Consider the following 18,051-nt stretch of genomic DNA (forward strand, 5'->3'; position numbering starts at 1 on the left):
TAGGGCCTGACACATTCATGCATGCATGCTAGACCAGCACTCTACCCTGAACAGTACCCGGCCGCGAACTCTCGCCGTCTCTCAGTATTTTACCTTCTCTAGATCTTGTTGGGAAGCCTGCAAGAGTGTCTGGCCAGATGCAATCCAGTGCTTGCCAGAATTCAGGTAGGACCCCAAGCCTTGCTCGGCGAGCCAGCTGCAAACTTGCTCCTTGGTCCACTTGGCGAACGGCATATCCAGGTTACTGCAGGGAAAGGACACTGCATGAGACATAATCCTAAGTCAAATCCTGTGGCCGGGCATCCATTCTGAACACCTGAACATTCAATTGACAGGGACACCCCATGGCGATGCACATTTGGCCACAAAAAGCTTAACTCAAGTGCTTTTTGAAGAAGTCACACTGGAGCTCAGTGTTAGCTCCTAAGATCCTCACCTCTACTTCAAACAGAGCTGTGAAAGAACCACTGTGAGCGAGCAAGAACATATTCCACAGAAAGACGCCCATGCTGAGCCACCATGGTCCTGAGCCCAAATCAAGCAAGGCCGTCTGAAGACTGGACTTCCAAACAGAAAGCCGCCATCAGATCGAAGGAGACTCAAGCCTAACTGGAGTTACCTTTGGCAGAACTATGGTTTCTCCAGCTGGGACTCAAAAAGAGGAGGAGGGCTGAGAGATGGCTTAGCAGTTAAGGCACATGCCTGCAAAACCAAAGGGCCCAGGTTCAACTCCCTAGATCCCTCGTAAGCCAGGTGCACAAGGGGGCTCATGTGTCTGGAGTTCATTTGCAGCAGCTGGAGGCCCTGGTGTGCCCATTTTCTCTCTCTCTCAAATAACTAAATAAAACATCAAGAGGACAATATACTCTCACAGAGTGTAAGAAGTAAAAATCAAAACAAACTTTCTGTTTTACGATTTTTGGCACATGCGTGTTGGCAAGTTGTAGGCCCGTAGTTGTGCAGGTGTGTGTGTCTCCCTCAATCACTCTCCATCTCATTTTAAAAAGTTATTTATTATTTATTTACAAGAATAGACCGGGAGGGGGGGAGAGCATGGTGTACCAGGGCCTTCTGCCACTGCACATGAATGCCAGACACATGTACCACCTTGTGCATGTGGTTTTACATGGGTACTGGGGATCTGAACCCAGGCCATCAGGCTTTGCAAGCAAGTGCCTTTAACTGCTGAGCCATCTCTCCAGATCCCCACCTTATTTATTTATTTTTTTGGTTTTTCGAGGTAGGGTCTCACTGTGATCCAGGCTGACCTGGAATTAACTCTGTAGTCTCAGAGTGGCCTTGAACTCACGGCGATCCTACCTCTGCCTCCCGAGTGCTGGGATTAAAGGCGTGCACCACCACGCCTGGCTCCCACCTTATTTTTTGAGACTGGGTATCTCACTAAACCTGGAGCTCACTGACTGGGCTAGAACAGCTAGCCAGCGACCCCCGGGGATCCTCCTGTCTCCCCTCAACAGCACTGGGGTTACAGACACAGGCTGCTACGCTTGGCTTTTTTGTTTTTTGGTTTTTCAAGGTAGAGTCTCAGTCTAATCCAGGCTGACTTGGAATTAACTATGCAGTCTCAGTGTGGCCTTGAACTCAGCGATCCTCCTACCTCCACCTCCCAAGTGCTGGGATCAAAGGTGTGCGCCACCACACCCGGCTTATGTGTGGGATTCCGGGATCCACGCTCAGGTCTTCATGCCTGCACGACAAGTGCTTCGCTGACTGAGCCATCTCGCAGGCCTCATCTGTGTTCTGTTCCTTAAACAGTTTTCCAGTTTGTAAAAGGGAATGTACTGGACTAGAGGGATGGCTTAGTGGCTAACACACTTGCCTGCGAAGCCTAAGGACCAAGGTTCAATTCCCCAGGATCTTGTAAAGCCAGACGCACAAGGTGGCGCATGCGTCTGGAGGTTGTCTGCAGTAGCGGGAGGCCCTGGAGCGCCCATTGTCTCTATTTGCCCCCTCTCAAATAAATGGATAGATATTTTTTTAAAAAAGAAATGCGTATGACTTAAAAATCTGTTTTGTAGTGACACAAGGAAAAATTTTCCCATGCTCAAAGAGAACATATGGCCAATGAGACCGCCGCGTACGTGAGGAGAGCCGCAGCAAGCTTCCTCCCCGTGAGGCTGTGACCAGGGCTCCGCCTGTGTAGGAGCGCCCGGGGTTACTCTTGGAAAAGGCTTCATGCCAACGCCTTGTATTGATGTTTGCCAACCCACCCTTTCGTGCTGGAAGGTGAGGTACACAGTTCCAAACCAGCTGCCTACTGATAAGGCAGGAGAGAACCTTAGGGGCTTCCCAAGTAAAACAGTACAGTCCTCCCTCCATGTGGTTCAGGAGGCATTTACTGTTTTATATGAACAACCTGCAGACTTGGTAAGTCTCAGAATTTACCTTTAAGTACTTTAAAGACTCCAGCAGCTGCTAATGTTTGCTGAACAGTTATTATCTGCAAGGCGTTTAGCACACATTGACTCAATGGTGCCAATTACAACTGTGATGATGAGAAAACGGAGTCATGGCTCAAGGCCACCTGGACGGCTGGAAGTGGTAAGGTCAGAGGTCAAACCCAAGATGTTTGGTTTTAGAAGCTGGTCTTCATTCTCCCCCCCCTCTGCCACTCAGTCCTGTCCCCAGCCCTGAGCTACTCCTGACCCCTCTGCAGTCACCTTCCCAAGGCTGCGCTCAGGAGTGCCAGGCAAGGTCAGTGCACAGCAAGGTCACTGATGCCTCGCTGAGCCCAGCTAGCCCGCACTTTCTGTACAGCTGTCACCACACCCACACATTACACCGCGCTTCAAGACAGCAGACACTGCCCCTAGGCATGGCAGGGGACACATGACTCTGACACTGAGCAGTGCAGGTGTTGAGCGCCCTGGAGCTCGGGCAGGGCTGCCAAAGTCCGTTCCCTCGCGGCTCTTACCTGTTGGATTGTCCCAAATCACGAGACCAACCCAGTCGGGGCCCTGCGGTCGCTCTCGTCCCTCCTCTTTTGAATTCAGGCTCAGACATGTCTTCCGGGTTGAATGTGGTTGACTGACTTCTCCTGAGTCTGAAGGCACAACATACAAAGACCGTGTATTAGGCCTCTGCCTTTACAGGTCACTAGAACTTCTTCAGAGTGTACATTGAGCTGCTGCTCTCTGCATGTCATTAGCTGAGGCCCAAGGAACTAACGAATCATCACCCAATCTTCCTTCCCAAAACAAGAGCACAGCCTTGCAGGCCACGAGCTTTCAGCCACGCCTCCCGCCATGGTCCTGTGCTGGCTTCACTCACTTTCCAAAGAGCCTCAGGATGCCCCTGGATTTCTTCCGGGAGTCTGGGGATGGCGGGGATGTCTGGAAGGGAGCGGGCCCCAGTGAGTCTTTTGACCGAGGAGACAGACCAGCCAGATCCAGGTGCTCCGCTGGCTCCTTTTCCGTCTCGGCTGCTCGGGGGACAGAGTGAAGACCGGGTGAGCACAGCTGCGCACTAACCGTCACGTTAGAAGTGCTCTGTTGTTCCCTACAAGCAGTGAGTTAAGAGCATCTGAAAGTGTGAAAAATGCGTGCAAACGTGCGCTCCCCAGAGCCACTCTTGACTCGAGACTTAATCCACTTCCAGGCGTCGCCCTCTGAGATTAAGCGTGGCGGGCCGGAGGTGGTGGCGCCCGCCTGCAGCTGCTGTCAGGACGGGAGTCCAGGGACAGGACTGCCATTCTCTCCCCACTAGTGCTGTGAAGTCACGATGTCATCTTGCGCGGACGCTTGCTGAGGTCCCCTCCTCCCACACCCTTTGAAGCCACGCAGTCCCTTCATTCGATGCCCCCAGATCCGTCATCTGTGAACTCCCCCGTGGGGATGGCACCCATATTCTCCCTTCCACACCCACTTCAGGATTCTTCTCCAAGTCCCCCTTCAGGCCCTCCTGGTGAGCGCAGCCCTCCGCGCGGAGCGTGAGCCAAGGCTCCTCATCAAGCAGCGAGCGGCGCCCAGGCCTCTCAGCCAGGCGTCCGTGTGGAGCTGCAAAGCGATGAGCCAAGGGTATCTTGGGCTCCTCAAAGCCACCCAATTTCCCTCAGATTCTTCTCTCAAGTTTTATTTGATACTGAATTATTATTAGCTGATACGTTCCACTTCAAATTCAATGTCATTTTCTTCTTAACCCTACTCCTTTGGCATTTCGATCACATCGGCTACCAAGCACTAGCAACTTTAAGAAAACAATTGCCAGGTCTGGTGGCAGCACCCACATTCTTAGCATTCAGGCAGGAGGGTCTCAAGTTCAAGGCCAGAGGATGCTGTATGGCAAGATATTGTCTCAAAAAAAAAAAAAAAAAAAGCAAAGATCCCAGCCTAATGAGTATCAGACACCGAGAGACTAGTGAACTAGAAATGGGTAAGACCTACGTGGATCTTCAGATATAAAATCAGTCTGCACTGATTTTGCCTTAAGATAGTGACACCCACATGTGCCGCTGGCAGATCTTCAAGCAGGGATGGTGTCAGTGTCCCCTAATAGAAATTACAGGGCTATTGTTCTCAGCGTGATCCTCTGCACTTGATGAAGGAAACTAAACCTTGTTCATGTATGCTAGGAAAGCATTTCAGCAGGTACACAGTTGCAGGAATTGAGTTTTCTACAAAGCAGGGCTGTGGTGACAGAAAGCAGCAGCTACCGCTGGAGAGAGGCGCGGACGGCCATCTGAAAACAGCCGCTGTACAGATCAGTTTACCTCATCCACCTGGTACCCACTCTGAACACCTAAGGCTACAGAGACGGCAATATACATCACTGCTGGGACACGTGCAATGACAAGCAGATCCCTGTGCAAGGTGACAGAGCCTCAGGAAACCCCACGGGGTCTCTCTGTTCCCACCCCGCCGTCAAGGTGGGTCCTAGCATCCTTACCTGGAAGTGTTTCCAGCTAACCCTCCCTTGTTGCTTTCTGCTTTTTTTTTTTTTTTAAGTTTTCCAAGGTAAGGTCTCACTCTAGCTCAGGTTGACCTGGAATTCACTATGTAGTCCTCAGGGTGGCCTCAAACTCATGGCGATCCTCCTACCTCTGCCTCCCTTAGGGCTGGGATTAAAGGCGTGTGCCACTACGCCCGGCTTCCTTGTTGCTTTTTTTGAGTTTCTTTTTCTCCTACTGTATATTTGCCACAGAGAGAAAAATCAGAACTTCCTATCTCTTAAACTTACTCGGGACACTTCCTCAGACATCATGTCATATTTAGTGTCATCACTAAATATTATCTCCATCTTAACACGATAAAATGTCACAAGAATGTTCCCCTGAGAGCAGTTGAGAATGAAACTGTCACCTCGTTCCTGGCTACAAACATTTCTTTGGCAGGGGATGGGGATGGGGTGGGAAAACAAACAATGCAGAAGGGTCGAGGGTCGCAGGTGAGGGCAGGGATGGGCACACGGCGGAGGAGCGGAGCTGTACGACACTGACGCGGTCCAGCCGGGCCCGCTGAGGGTCTCTTGGGGCTGCCCACAAGGTGCAGGGACGTGAGTTTGAGAAGCAGGGAAATGCAGGCTTGGCTTTAGCAAAGATGAGGGGACACTTGAGGGAAGAGCTGTTTTCTGATGGCCGCTAGCTTGCTGTCGAGATGAAAGAGGCCACAGGCGGGATCAGAGGAGGCCAGTGCTGGCACAGGCTGGCATGCACAGGTACGGTACCTAAGGTGGGTGCACTGGCACTTCGTTTACGGTCTTCAGAGGTTCCCAACAACGCACACAATCACATGCAGCCCAGGGGAGAGAACATAGGGTTACAACAGGAAACACAGACCCGACTCCTCCATGCACACACCCCAGAGGAAGGACAGTGTGCAGGGCACCGAGGCTGCCCACACCACGCTGTGGTCATCCAGGGGTCGTGTCCCACCAAAGTAGAAGGGAGGCTGTCTAAAATGACACCTCAGAGCGTCGCAGGGTTAGGGTCTTGCTGTGCTACCACAGGACAGAGTGGGACAGCTGACTTATCTTCAACCGCTTTAGCGCATCCACAGTGGCATTTTCCGCTAACACCCCATCACACACCTGCCAAGGCATTCACTTTCATGAAGAAAGTGAAGTGGGCAACGTCAGCACTTGGGAGGCTTAGGCCACATGTTTTCAGGCCAGCCTGGGCTACACAGTCAGTCAACAGCCAGATACAGCTACACAGTAAGTCCTTGCCTCAATAAGGGGACTGGAGAGTTGGCTTAGCTGTTATGGTGCTTGCCTGTAAAGCCAAGGACCACAGGTGGATTCCCCAGGACCCACGTAAGCAAGATGCCCAAGATGGAACATGCATCTGGAGTTCATGTGTAGTGGCTGGAGGCCCTGGTGTGCCCATTCTCTCTCTCTCTCCCTCTCAAATAAAAAAAAAAAAAAAGAATTAATGCCTGGTGTGGTGGTGCATGCCTTTAATCCTAGTGCTTGGGAGGCAGAGGTAATAGGACTGCCATAAGTTCGAGGCCACCGTGAGACTACATAGTGAATTCCAGGTCAGCCTGGACCAGAGTGACACCCTACCTCAAAAAATAAAAAAAATAAAAAAAAACCAAAACCAACCAACCAACCAACCAACCAAACAAAAAAGTGAAACCAATGTAGTATGTACAGATGAGTTAGAGATGGGAGAAGGGAGACCTTTTTCTTTGTCTGGAAGGCCAAGGCCCAGGGATCTCTGTCACACATACCCAGGTTGGGGGCGCTCGCTGTCCTCTTGTTGCTTTTGATTTTAAAGAAGCCCCGGCCAAATGAAGATCTGGCTTTTCGAGTGCCAAAGGGGTTGTCATCCACGGAGACTTCCTGCCTTGGAGCTCTGGGTGGGAGGCTCCCAGAGGAGTGGCTATCTGCTGGAAACTCACCCTGAGCGTGGGGAGACATGAAGCTGGGCGTTAGTGAACACAGCCGTTAGGACAGAACAGGCACAACACAGAACATCATGTCACGTGACATGTTATGTACCTAAAGATCTGAGAAGGACTCACATGTATGTGACTTTGTGTCTCATAGCCACGCTGTGATCTCACTGAAAAGGACTCACATGCACGTGACTTCGTGTCTCTGTGACTTAGCCACGCTGTGATCTCACTGAGAAGGACTCACGTGCACGGGACTTCGTGTCTCTGTGACTTAGCCACGCTGTGATCTCACTGGGAAGGACTCACGTGCACGTGACTTTGTGTCTCTGTGACTTAGCCACGCTGTGATCTCACTGAAAAGGACTCACGTGCACGTGACTTCGTGTCTCTGTGACTTAGCCATGCTGTGATCTCACTGAGAAGGACTCACATGCACGTGACTTTGTGTCTCTGTGACTTAGCCACGCTGTGATCTCACTGAAAAAGACTCACATGCACATGACTTCGTGTCTCTGTGACTTAGCCATGCTGTGATCTCACTGAGAAGGACTCACATGCACGTGACTTCGTGTCTCTGTGACTTAGCCACGCTGTGATCTCACTGAGAAGGACTCACGTGCACGTGACTTCATGTCTCTGTGACTTAGCCACGCTGTGATCTCACTGAAAAAGACTCACATGCACAGGACTTCGTGTCTCTGTGACTTAGCCACGCTGTGATCTCACTGAGAAGGACTCACATGCATGGGACTTCGTGTCTCTGTGACTTAGCCACGCTGTGATCTCACTGAGAAGGACTCACATGCACGTGACTTCATGTCTCTGACTTAGCCACGCTGTGATCTCACTGAGAAGGACTCACATGCACGTGACTTCATGTCTCTGTGACTTAGCCACGCTGTGATCTCACTGAGAAGGACTCACATGCATGGGACTTCGTGTCTCTGTGACTTAGCCACGCTGTGATCTCACTGAGAAGGACTCACATGCACGGGACTTTGTGTCTCTGTGACTTAGCCACGCTGTGATCTCACTGAGAAGGACTCACGTGCACGCGACTTCGTGTCTCTGTGACTTAGCCACGCTGTGATCTCACTGGGAAGGACTCACGTGCACGTGACTTCATGTCTCTGACTTAGCCACGCTGTGATCTCACTGGGAAGGACTCATGTGCATGGGACTTCGTGTCTCTGTGACTTAGCCACGCTGTGATCTCACTGAGAAGGACTCACATGCACGGGACTTCGTGTCTCTGTGACTTAGCCACGCTGTGATCTCACTGGGAAGGACTCACGTGCATGGGACTTCGTGTCTCTGTGACTTAGCCACGCTGTGATCTCACTGGGAAGGACTCACGTGCATGGGACTTTGTGTGTCTGTGACTTAGCCACGCTGTGATCTCACTGAGAAGGACTCATGTGCATGGGACTTCGTGTCTCTGTGACTTAGCCATGCTGTGATCTCACTGAGAAGGACTCACATGCATGTGACTTCGTGTCTTTTTGCATTCAGCACAATGCTTTGGAGGTTCTGACAGTGTTGATCTCCTGGCAACATTTAAGCAACTTACAGGTCACAGACATTACAGCATTTTTATACTTTAATTTGGATATAAAAATTACCTCTGAAGACTTCTGAGCAGGCTCCTTTTCCTGTTCAAAACAGTAATATTGGAGGCCATTACATAAATCCTTTGTAGATTCAGAATTTGTCACATACAATTCCATAAATAGGAAAAGGTTACTCACCTCTAAGCTACGAAGTCTTAGCCTTGTTTATCCCCTACTGTGTTTATTAATGTCTCCATTTTTGGTTTTATGTATTACTTTCAATCCTTTAAATTCATACCCAGCATTTGTCATTAACCATACCATGGCAGCTAATAATTTCCAACAGAGAAACCACAGGCTCTTCTTAAAATGTGCCCGTCCCATTTTCAAAATGGGACGAGACGAAGGCCCACCCCCAGCATCTTCTCCTCAGGGTGACGGGATAAAAACCACAGAACTTACCCCGTCTGGTGTGTCTTTCTTCAGGTTGCCAAGGCTGCTTGATTTCTGCAGACTTGAAGGTCTAAAAACAGCAACAACGATAATCAGAATTACTAGTGAGTGGCTCTGGTGCCTCTGTTTCCAAGTAGTCCGTCTGCAAAAGAAACTAACACTGTGTGTGGGTTGAAGCCTGGTAATAGAAGAAAACCTGGATTTGGGCAGCCACTTATGTGCTTAACTAAATTACAATGCTCAGTTCTTTTAAAGGCAGGGTGGTTAGCTGTCCTGCCAATAGCACTAAGTGTCCCGCGCATGCCATAGGACCTGGAAAAACACTTAGGACTGCCCTGGCAACGTCAGAGTTTGAGACTCAGCCAGTGTTTTCCATGGACTGGTGACGCATGCGCATTCTTAGATACTCATGTACCGCTGCCTGTATCTGATTCCTCTCTTTTCTGTCCACAGAGGAATAGTGAGCCTCACAAAGCCGTCCATCCTATATCTCTTCCCAAAGCACCCCAGGCTGGGTGGGGTGGCTCACACCTCTAAACCCAGAGGACTGAGGCACAAGATCAGTGTCAGCTTGGGCCACAGAGCCAGATCCTGTCTCAAAAAATCAAAACCACCAGAAAAGTGTGACACAGAATCCCTGTTGCTGCCCGTAACTCCTTTCTACCCTGGGAAGTTGAGGGAGACTCCAAATGCCCCGGGCCTCGTCTGCCACAGGTGGAGAGAGCTGCGCTGGCCCACTGGGGGCAGGGCTAACTCTATGGCCGGAGGAGAGGGCGTCAGTGCTACACTGCGCTTGGCAGGCAAGGCGGCCCGGGCCTGACCCCCAGCCAGCACCGCTGAGCAGGGAAAAGAGAGTGCAAAAGTAACATGTTTTCCTATACAAACCTGTAGAAGGAATTTCCCCTGCATTCTCATGTACATGCATTGTAAGATGGGTGAAAGGACAGACAGTCTCCTTGAGCTCTGTGAGCTCTGCTCTGAAAACAGACTTCCCTGGTGAGCTTCCCTAATCTAATCCAGACTTCAACTTGGATAAGCAATTCATACTAGGTCAGTTTATTAAACTGGAAAAGCTCATCTCAGCTTTCCAGCCACCATATCATTCTCTGGGATTCTTTTCTGTTGGGATCTCATATATAAATTAGCACTAAAAAAGAACTAAAAACATGAGACTTCACACGAAAACTGATGAGGGAAGATTCAAGCTCTGCAAACACCCTGGATAAGCTGAAGCAGATGAGTATTTGCCTGTCAACTGAAAACCATGCGCACCCACGCATCTTCACAGACGCATTCGTTTATTCTTGAGTGTGACAGCTTCAGACAATCCCACATGGCCCTGGTTGTCATCATAACAGACCCTCTGCTTTTTCAAGCCTCCAGCATTCTCTTCACCCTCAATAAGATACAACTTACAAGAGACTATCACACGGGCGAGTTTCAACAGCGGCACCCAGGGCTCCTTTTCCATCTCTAAAATGTGAAATCAGGCATTTATTAGTGTCATGAATAAAAGGCCATCAGGTGGGGCTTAGAGGTTAAGACATTTGCCTGCAAAGCCAAAGGACACTGGTAGATTCCCCAGGACCCACATTAGCCAGATGCACAAGGGGGCGCATGTGTCTGGAGATCGTTTACATTGGCTGGAGGACCTGGCGCGCCCATTCTCTTTCTCCCTCTTTCTCTGTCAAATAAATAAATAAATATAAAAATAAAGAAGGGGGCTGGAGAGATGGCTTAGCGGTTAAGCGCTTGCCTGTGAAGCCTAAGGACCCCGGTTCGAGGCTCGGTTCCCCAGGTCCCACGTTAGCCAGATGCACAAGGGGGCGCACGCGTCTGGAGTTCGTTTGCAGAGGCTGGAAGCCCTGGCACACCCATTCTCTCTCTCTCCCTCTATCTGTCTTTCTCTCTGTGTCTGTCGCTCTCAAATAAATAAATAAATAAAATAAAAATAAAAAAAGGACCATCAGGTGATCCTTACCTAATAATGGTGGTAAGTCCCAATGAGTCCACAGAACATTCAAAACACCATTAGGCCAAAATGCCTTTAATATCATCCACTAAAGCTACAGCTGGGCCTGTCCTACCTCAAACGCACTTAGAATACCCCACGACCCTACAGTTGGGCAAAAGTCTTCTAACACAAAACTCATTATTTAACTACCTAAAAGAAAAATTATTTATTTATTTCTGAGAGAAAGACATGGGCAGGGGCAGAGGCAGACAGAGAGGGAGTATGGGCGCACCAGGGCGGACTGCCACTGCAAATGGACTGCAGACACGCGCGCCACTTTGTGCACGTGGCTTCACGTGGCTTTGCGGAATGGAACCCGGGCTGCCAGGCTTTGCAGACAAGCGCCTGTAACTGCGGAGCCATCTCTCCAGCCATGATTTAACTTTTGTTTCTGTCTTGATTTAAGGTCGGGTCTCACTCTAGCCCCGGCTGACCTGGCACTCATTCCGTAGTTCCAGGCTGGCCTGGAACTGAAGGCGTGCACCAACGTGCCTGGGTATTTGGCTTTTTGTTGAGAACTACAAAGCTTATTTTATAATGGCATGTGAACACCTTGTAATTATCACGTGCTCTGAAAATACTGAAAAGGAAAAACGGTGCCACTGTAAAGTCACAAGTTCACTAAACAAACATCAGGACAGGGAGTCTCTGTACATAGTCTAAGAAACAAAAGAACATGTACAAAAAAAGCTTTCTCTGATTTTTTAATATGTCATTTGGCCTAAATGTAAGCTTGGGCAATTATACCGGGAACTTGCAGGCAAAATTTCTGTTTGCCTGCAGGGAGATCGCTGTCTCCCTTCTTTCCTTCACTCATTGTCCAAACGAGCTCCTGACACAGGGCTGCTCCGTCCCGCTAAGCACTCCCTGACCCATGACGTAGGAAGTAAAAGCAAAGCTCCTTACCAGCCTCCTCTAACCTATGGCCTCATCTCCTCACATTTCCTGCTTCACACTTCTTTCTTGTCTTTAAAACACAATGACAACCACCAAAAATAAAATAAATTAAAATAAAGCGGCGCCTGTCAGTAAAGGCAAAGCGCCCTTCTTGTCAGACTTTACGCGGCACTGGCAGAGCATGAAGACGTACTTCTCCTCGGGGGCCGCCTCCGCCGCCAGCTGCAGCAGGGATTCTTCCAAAGTCTCCGCCCGCGCACACGCCGGTGATGCGGGGGTGGACGCCTGCACGACGCTGCTGCGAAGCTGAAAGGGGACAATGACAAGTGAAACCATCACGGAGACCTCATCCACGGAACAAGCGAACTCATGCCAAAATAGTAACATGTAAATGAGATAACTGTCTATAAATCGACTCTCACGACCTGGCTTTACAACTCCAGCTGTTCATGCAATTATTTCAAAATAAAATTTCTACATAAAATTAGTAACGGGAGAAAGGTATTCTTTAAATTTGATTCTGAGCAAGGCATTGAATATTGTAAATTCTGAGCACCATTAAGCAAGGAAATAGTAAATGCTGACTCCATAAAAAGCTCTAGGGAATGCTGGCTGACTAACGTGACGTAGGACAAGTTCCTGAACTACGCTGCCCGTCTCCTCGGTAAAGCGAGAGTGAGAATGTCCACCTGCGGTCTCCCGTGTAAAGAGACGGTGATGCCCACCTACAGTCTCCCGTGTAATGAGAAGGTGATGTCCACCTATCGTGTCCTGTGTAAAGGAAACAGTGACATCCATCTACAGTCTCCCGTGTAATGAGAAGGTGATGTCCACACATTGGGAAGTTGCAACAGTGTACATGAGATTTTGGCATGGTACTTTGTAAACAAAGCACAAATTTCACTTCAATTCCACCAGGATTATATATAATGTTGCCCAAGTTAGTTCATTTTAATTATTATTTTGTGTGTGGCAAGCTAGGTTCAATTAACATAACTGAGGGAAAATGTAACTAAAACTAGAAGCTACTTTGTAGCTACCACTTCAAACTCTCCGCAAAGTAACAATATCATGGCAACATACAAAACGCAAAACCCCGTTTCTACTCTGTGTTCTCAGACTGGTGTCTGAAAGAACTAATCCTGCGGTTTGCAGTCATTATGACAACTGGAGAGCAGTTACATAGAGATTTGCATCAAGAATTCATACACAAAGCTGGGTGTGGTGGCACGCACCTTTAATCCCAGCACTCGGAAGGCAGAGGTGGGAGGATCACCAGGAGTTCGAGGGCACCCTGAGACTACAGAGTGAATTCCAGGACAGCCTGGACTACAGTGAGACCCTACTTCGAAAAACAAAACAAAACAAAAACCCCAAAACACACTCATACACAAACACTTAAATTCTAGTAAGAAAACGATGCAGATACCCTGAGGAAACTGCGAGCCAGTCACTGAGTGGACTCTTTACTGACCACCCAGGACCTGGCACATGCTCACTGAGCGCATTACCAGGGAGCACGCCCAGCCCTCCTTGTTCCTCACTTGTTCCTCTGTCGCTCTTTCAGATCCTACACTACAGCTGAAGTGAATGGACACAAGCCTGCCTCTGAGCTCCAAGCAGCCTGGGACCCAGCCTGTGCATGAGCACCTAGGGGAAAATGTGCCTGACTAGCAAAGCTGGCTGAGAAGCAAAGGCGCTACCAGCAGTTGTACGATGGTACGTGGTATGGTAATGCAGATGTGTTTCTCTTGCAGAGACCCAGGCCTCTAGACAAAGGCTGACCACCAAGGGAGGTGTGGACGTGCTCACCTAAGGAGGGGAGCATAGAGGGGTTCGTCAGTGTGAATCTTCACAGCTCATCTCGGGCAGTTTTCTGAGCTCCTAGCCCTGTTTCCTGAAGTCTGAGTACTACCTTCGCTTCCTAATCAAGGGGGGCAATACACTAACACACTGGCCTGTGTTTCTTAAATTATTATTATTTTTAAGTTCTTTCTCAAACTTTAAAGCTTGAGTTCCAACTTCAATTTTCTTCTTGGTGTTTCTTTTTTAAAATGTGGTAAGCTCCCTCAATTCTCCTCAAACCATTTTTCTTCAATTTTGCACAATCATTTATGACAAACTAAAAACCTATCATTAAACTGGGAGCCATGTGGGAAAAGGCTGTCTGGGCACGTTCTCCATGGACTAGTAACCCACATGGACTAGTACACAACACTCAGTTGGAAGCTGAGGCAGGAGGATTGCTAGTTCCAGCCAGCTGGACCAAAAAGTGACACTTTGTCTCAAAACAAGTTACTTTTCCTTTCTGTGTGAGCATGTATTTAACAAGTAAGGGATCCCTCTCTAACATTCATCATCCCAGAACTAAGGCCTTGATTAAGGTTTATTTCTATTCTCTCCAACATGCTTTTTCTCCTTGAGTTCATTTTCACTCATTTTTTATTTCTCAAGGCTAGAGGTACAGCTCAATGTAAAACACTTGCCTAATTATGCATGAGACCCTGGGTTCACTCAGCAGAACTGCAAAAAGGAAAAAAAAAAATTGGAAAAAAAATAGAGTAGTCAACAAATTTTACTTTCTCTTTATGGAATTATCATCAACAGATATGAAAAAGACGGATTCCCTTTTGTTTCTTCTCCATAACGGAACTGTTAAATAGAAGGGAGTTGAGTGTTTAGCTGACTAATGGCATTTCCTATTCCTTGTCTCTCCAGACAGTGAGCAATTTACAGTGAAGACCTGGCTTCAGGGCAGAGGTGGAGCTCAGCTGGGGCTGCAGGAAGTGCAGAGGACGTGTAGACTGTCCCATGGCAGCCTTGCAGAGAGACCCAGGCCTCTAGACAAAGGCTGACCACCAAGGGAGGTGTGGACGTGCTCACCTAAGGGGGGCAGTGTAGAGGGGTTCTTACAAAATTCCACGCCAAAGACTTTAATACCAAACAGGACTCTAAAGAACAAAGACAGCAGAAGATAAAGGGTGACTCTGAACCTCCTGGCACCTTGCAAAGCTGAGAAAACTTCCCACCTGAAAATACCTAGGGGGACATGAAAGACGACCTGGACAGAAGAACAGAGCTAAGAGCCAGGCTCCACTGCAAAACTGGCAACATGTGCCTAGCTAGGCTCTGAAACAGCTGTGGGGTAGGACGTCTGGGCCTTCACTGCCCCCTCCTTTTCAGTGTGAGCACCATCAGGGCGTTACACTATGCCTGGCCCGGCAATGCACGCGCTGCATGGTGGATGGAGTGACGCGCCCAGGCCGTGGCCCGGAGGGCCTCTTCTGATCCTGACCCGCGTGGGCGACCAGCCCTTGGAAGGCCCATGCCTCACCAAGATGGCACCGTGGGATCTCTGAAGAGGAGAAAGCTCTACTGTATATGGGAGAGGACATCAACTAGTTAGCCAGGGGTGAAAAGGCACTGTGTTTCCCAAAAGTGACTATGCCACCGTATCTCATCCAGGGCGCTCTCTTACGATGGGATGCCATGTCAAGAGACAGGCTCTGTGTCCCCTCTTCCTGAGTCAGGCTGGCCTGTGGCCACAGCAGAAGAGACATCATGTGACTCGGACATCACTCATAACAGGTAATAGAAATCTGGATGCTCAACACTGGCCTGTGAGGGAGCCAAGCAGCTGCAGGTCTGGCCAGGGCGCAGCTGAGGTCCCAGCTGACAGGCAGCCTCGGGACCGGCACAGTGGAGGGAGCAGCTTTCCCGCAGAGCCTGGCCGTTCGCGCTGCAGAGCTTCGGCCCAATACACGCCAATATGGAGGAGTGCAGCATGTACTGCCCCCGGCTGCTTTTCTCCAAATTTAAATGAAATAGAGGGAGGGCTGGAACGGCTTAGCACTTGCCTTCACAGCCAAAGGACCCAGGTTTGATTGCCCAGGACCCACGTAAGCCAGATACACGAGGTGGTACATGCGGCCTGGAATTTGTTTGCAGTGACTGGAGATCCTGGGGTGCCTATTCTCTCTCTCTCTGCCTCTCTCTCTCTCTCAAATAAATGAAAATGAAAATAAATATTTTTATAATTAAAAATTAAATATGATAGAGGGAAATTTTATTCAATCATCTTTCAGACTCATCAGAAGTGATGAAAATGAATTTACTTATATTACTTCACTTTATTCCTACTTTATTACCATACTTATTCCTTAGCAAGTAGATTATAAGCTCATGTTTAAGAGGACTTCTATCTCTAAAGGATTTATATTTGCTTCTGAAATAAAATTTAGCCGGGCATGGTGGCACACACCTTTAATCCCAGCACTCGGGAGGCAGAGGTAGGAGGATCACCGTGAGTTCGAGGCCACCCTGAGACTCCATAGTCAATTCCAGGACAGTCTGGGCTAGAGCGAAAAATCCAAAAAAGAAAAAAAAAAATTGACACTGGGGTCTTGCTAACTCCTGGACTCAAGAGCTTCTCTGTCTTATCTTTTTGAGCACCTGAGACCGAGCGGATGTGGCCACGTCTGGCTTGTTTTCCTGAGTCTTATAAGCAGTTCTGACTTTGTCCAAAGCACTCACTAAACAGAGAGGAAAGCACACATCTGTGGCAGGGCACAGAAATCACCAGCACAAACGAACGCAGCCCCAACAGAAGCCCCGTGTGTGTGATGCTGACGGCGCCTGACAGCCTCATCCCCAGAGGACAGGAGCGAAGTCAGCACCTCTTCGGGCGTGGGCGGGTCCTGGCTGGGAGAGCCCGCTCCTGGAGCGCAGGGAGGACGCCGGTCCGGGTCCCCAGAGCCCTGTGTGTCCCGCAGAGTGGAGGCGGAGCCGGAGCGGTGCAGGTCTTCATGCGCGCTGTCCTTGCCTAGGAAAACGGCAGGGGTCAAGAGCAGCTCCTCGTCCCTCCCTCCGGTACTTGTGGGAGGAGGGTCCCAGCTGGACTGATCACCACATTCTACTTTTTCCTCTTCTTTACTCGCCACTGAGCTTCGGCCCCGGGCCCAAGCACCAACACTCTCCCCCGAAACCAAAAAGTCAACTCTCCCTGGCATCACCTGAAAGGCAGCGACATGGGAGCCCCAGAAAGTAGAACCTTCGCCCTGCGAGCATGTGACGCTGGGCGCGGGCCCCGGAGCCCAGCAGTGGGGCTGGCATAGGGGGCCAGTGCTGCACAGTAACTGCCACGCAGGATGGCAGACCGTAGGCTTACACCAACTACACACCTGTGCGTTACTTTTAAAACTCTGAAGTTTTACAAATATTAGATTAGCTTAGCATGGTGCTGCACACCTGCAGTCCCAGCAGTCGGGGGAAGATCAGGAGTTCAAGGTCATCCTTAGCTATAAGGCACGTTCAAGTTCAAGGCCAGCCCAGGCTGCATGAGACCCGATCTCAAAAAGCACTTACAGGGCTGGAGAGATGGCTGAGATTTAAGCGCTTGCCTGTGAAGCCTAAGGACCCCGGTTCGAGGCTCGGTTCCCCAGGTCCCACGTTAGCCAGATGCACAAGGGGGCGCACGTGTCTGGAGTTCGTTTGCAGAGGCTGGAAGCCCTGGTGCGCCCATTCTCTCTCTCTCCCTCTATCTGTCTTTCTCTCTGTGTCTGTCGCTCTCAAATAAATAAAAATTAAAAAAAAAAAAAGCACTTACAGCTGGGCGTGGTGCTGCACACTTTTAGTCCCAGCACTCGGGGGGCAGAGGTAGGAGGATCTCTGTGAGTTCACCCTGAGACTACATAGTAAATTCCAGGTCAGCCTGGCTAGAGTGAGACGCTGCCTCGAAAAAAACAAAAGAACTTACACAGTTTAGAAAAAGAAACAAACAAAATCAAAGAACAAGCTGAGGAATAGCTGGCAGAATAACCTAATTCTAATTCCCATGCAAGAACCTCATTTTCTAAATACTGTATTTATTTATTTAGACAGAGAAAGAGAAAGAGGGAGGGAGGGAGGGAGAATGGGTGTGTCAGGGCCTCCAGCCACTGCATATGAACTCCAGACATGTGCGCCCCCTTGTGCATCTGGCTAATGTGGGTCCTGGGGAATTGAACCAGGGTCCTTTGCCTTTGCAGGCAAACACCTTCACTGTTAAGCCATCCCTCCAGCCCAAGAACCTCATTTTCATCACTGCTGTGCTCTAGAAAATATACTGAAAAACAGGTCAAGAAAAAAAAAGGACATGACATTTCATCTGTCAAAAGGATCCTTTCATGCCATTTTAGGGCAGAAAGGATAGTCTAGCAGAGGAAGAGAACTACATATCCATCAAAATAGTAATGTTGAAAACTTCTGACATCAGTAGAGAGTAAAAGGATTAACTGCTGAA

At 49.3% G+C, this 18,051-nt stretch overlaps 1 protein-coding gene across 10 annotated transcripts in view; it reads right to left on the reverse strand.

Annotated features, from left to right (window-relative positions):
• Window positions 1–18,051, reverse strand: part of Ppfibp1 (PPFIA binding protein 1) — a 167,656-nt gene that overhangs the window by 9,099 nt on the left and 140,506 nt on the right. For 6 of the 10 annotated variants that reach the window (XM_045139564.1, XM_045139562.1, XM_045139569.1 and 3 more), the window contains 10 exons: window positions 16,448–16,593; window positions 11,965–12,077; window positions 10,277–10,333; window positions 8,870–8,930; window positions 8,480–8,509; window positions 6,690–6,861; window positions 5,683–5,715; window positions 3,292–3,442; window positions 2,936–3,064; window positions 94–244 (listed from right to left, as the gene is read on the reverse strand). In XM_045139564.1, coding sequence (XP_044995499.1) covers window positions 94–244; window positions 2,936–3,064; window positions 3,292–3,442; window positions 5,683–5,715; window positions 6,690–6,861; window positions 8,480–8,509; window positions 8,870–8,930; window positions 10,277–10,333; window positions 11,965–12,077; window positions 16,448–16,593 — 1,043 coding nt within the window. The remainder of the gene's footprint in view (window positions 1–93; window positions 245–2,935; window positions 3,065–3,291; window positions 3,443–5,682; window positions 5,716–6,689; window positions 6,862–8,479; window positions 8,510–8,869; window positions 8,931–10,276; window positions 10,334–11,964; window positions 12,078–16,447; window positions 16,594–18,051) is intronic. The other 4 variants (XM_045139572.1, XM_045139570.1, XM_045139565.1 and 1 more) reach the window with 1 other exon arrangement.

The sequence above is a fragment of the Jaculus jaculus genome, chromosome 22 (assembly GCF_020740685.1).
Source record: "Jaculus jaculus isolate mJacJac1 chromosome 22, mJacJac1.mat.Y.cur, whole genome shotgun sequence".
Classification (NCBI taxonomy): domain Eukaryota; kingdom Metazoa; phylum Chordata; class Mammalia; order Rodentia; family Dipodidae; genus Jaculus; species Jaculus jaculus.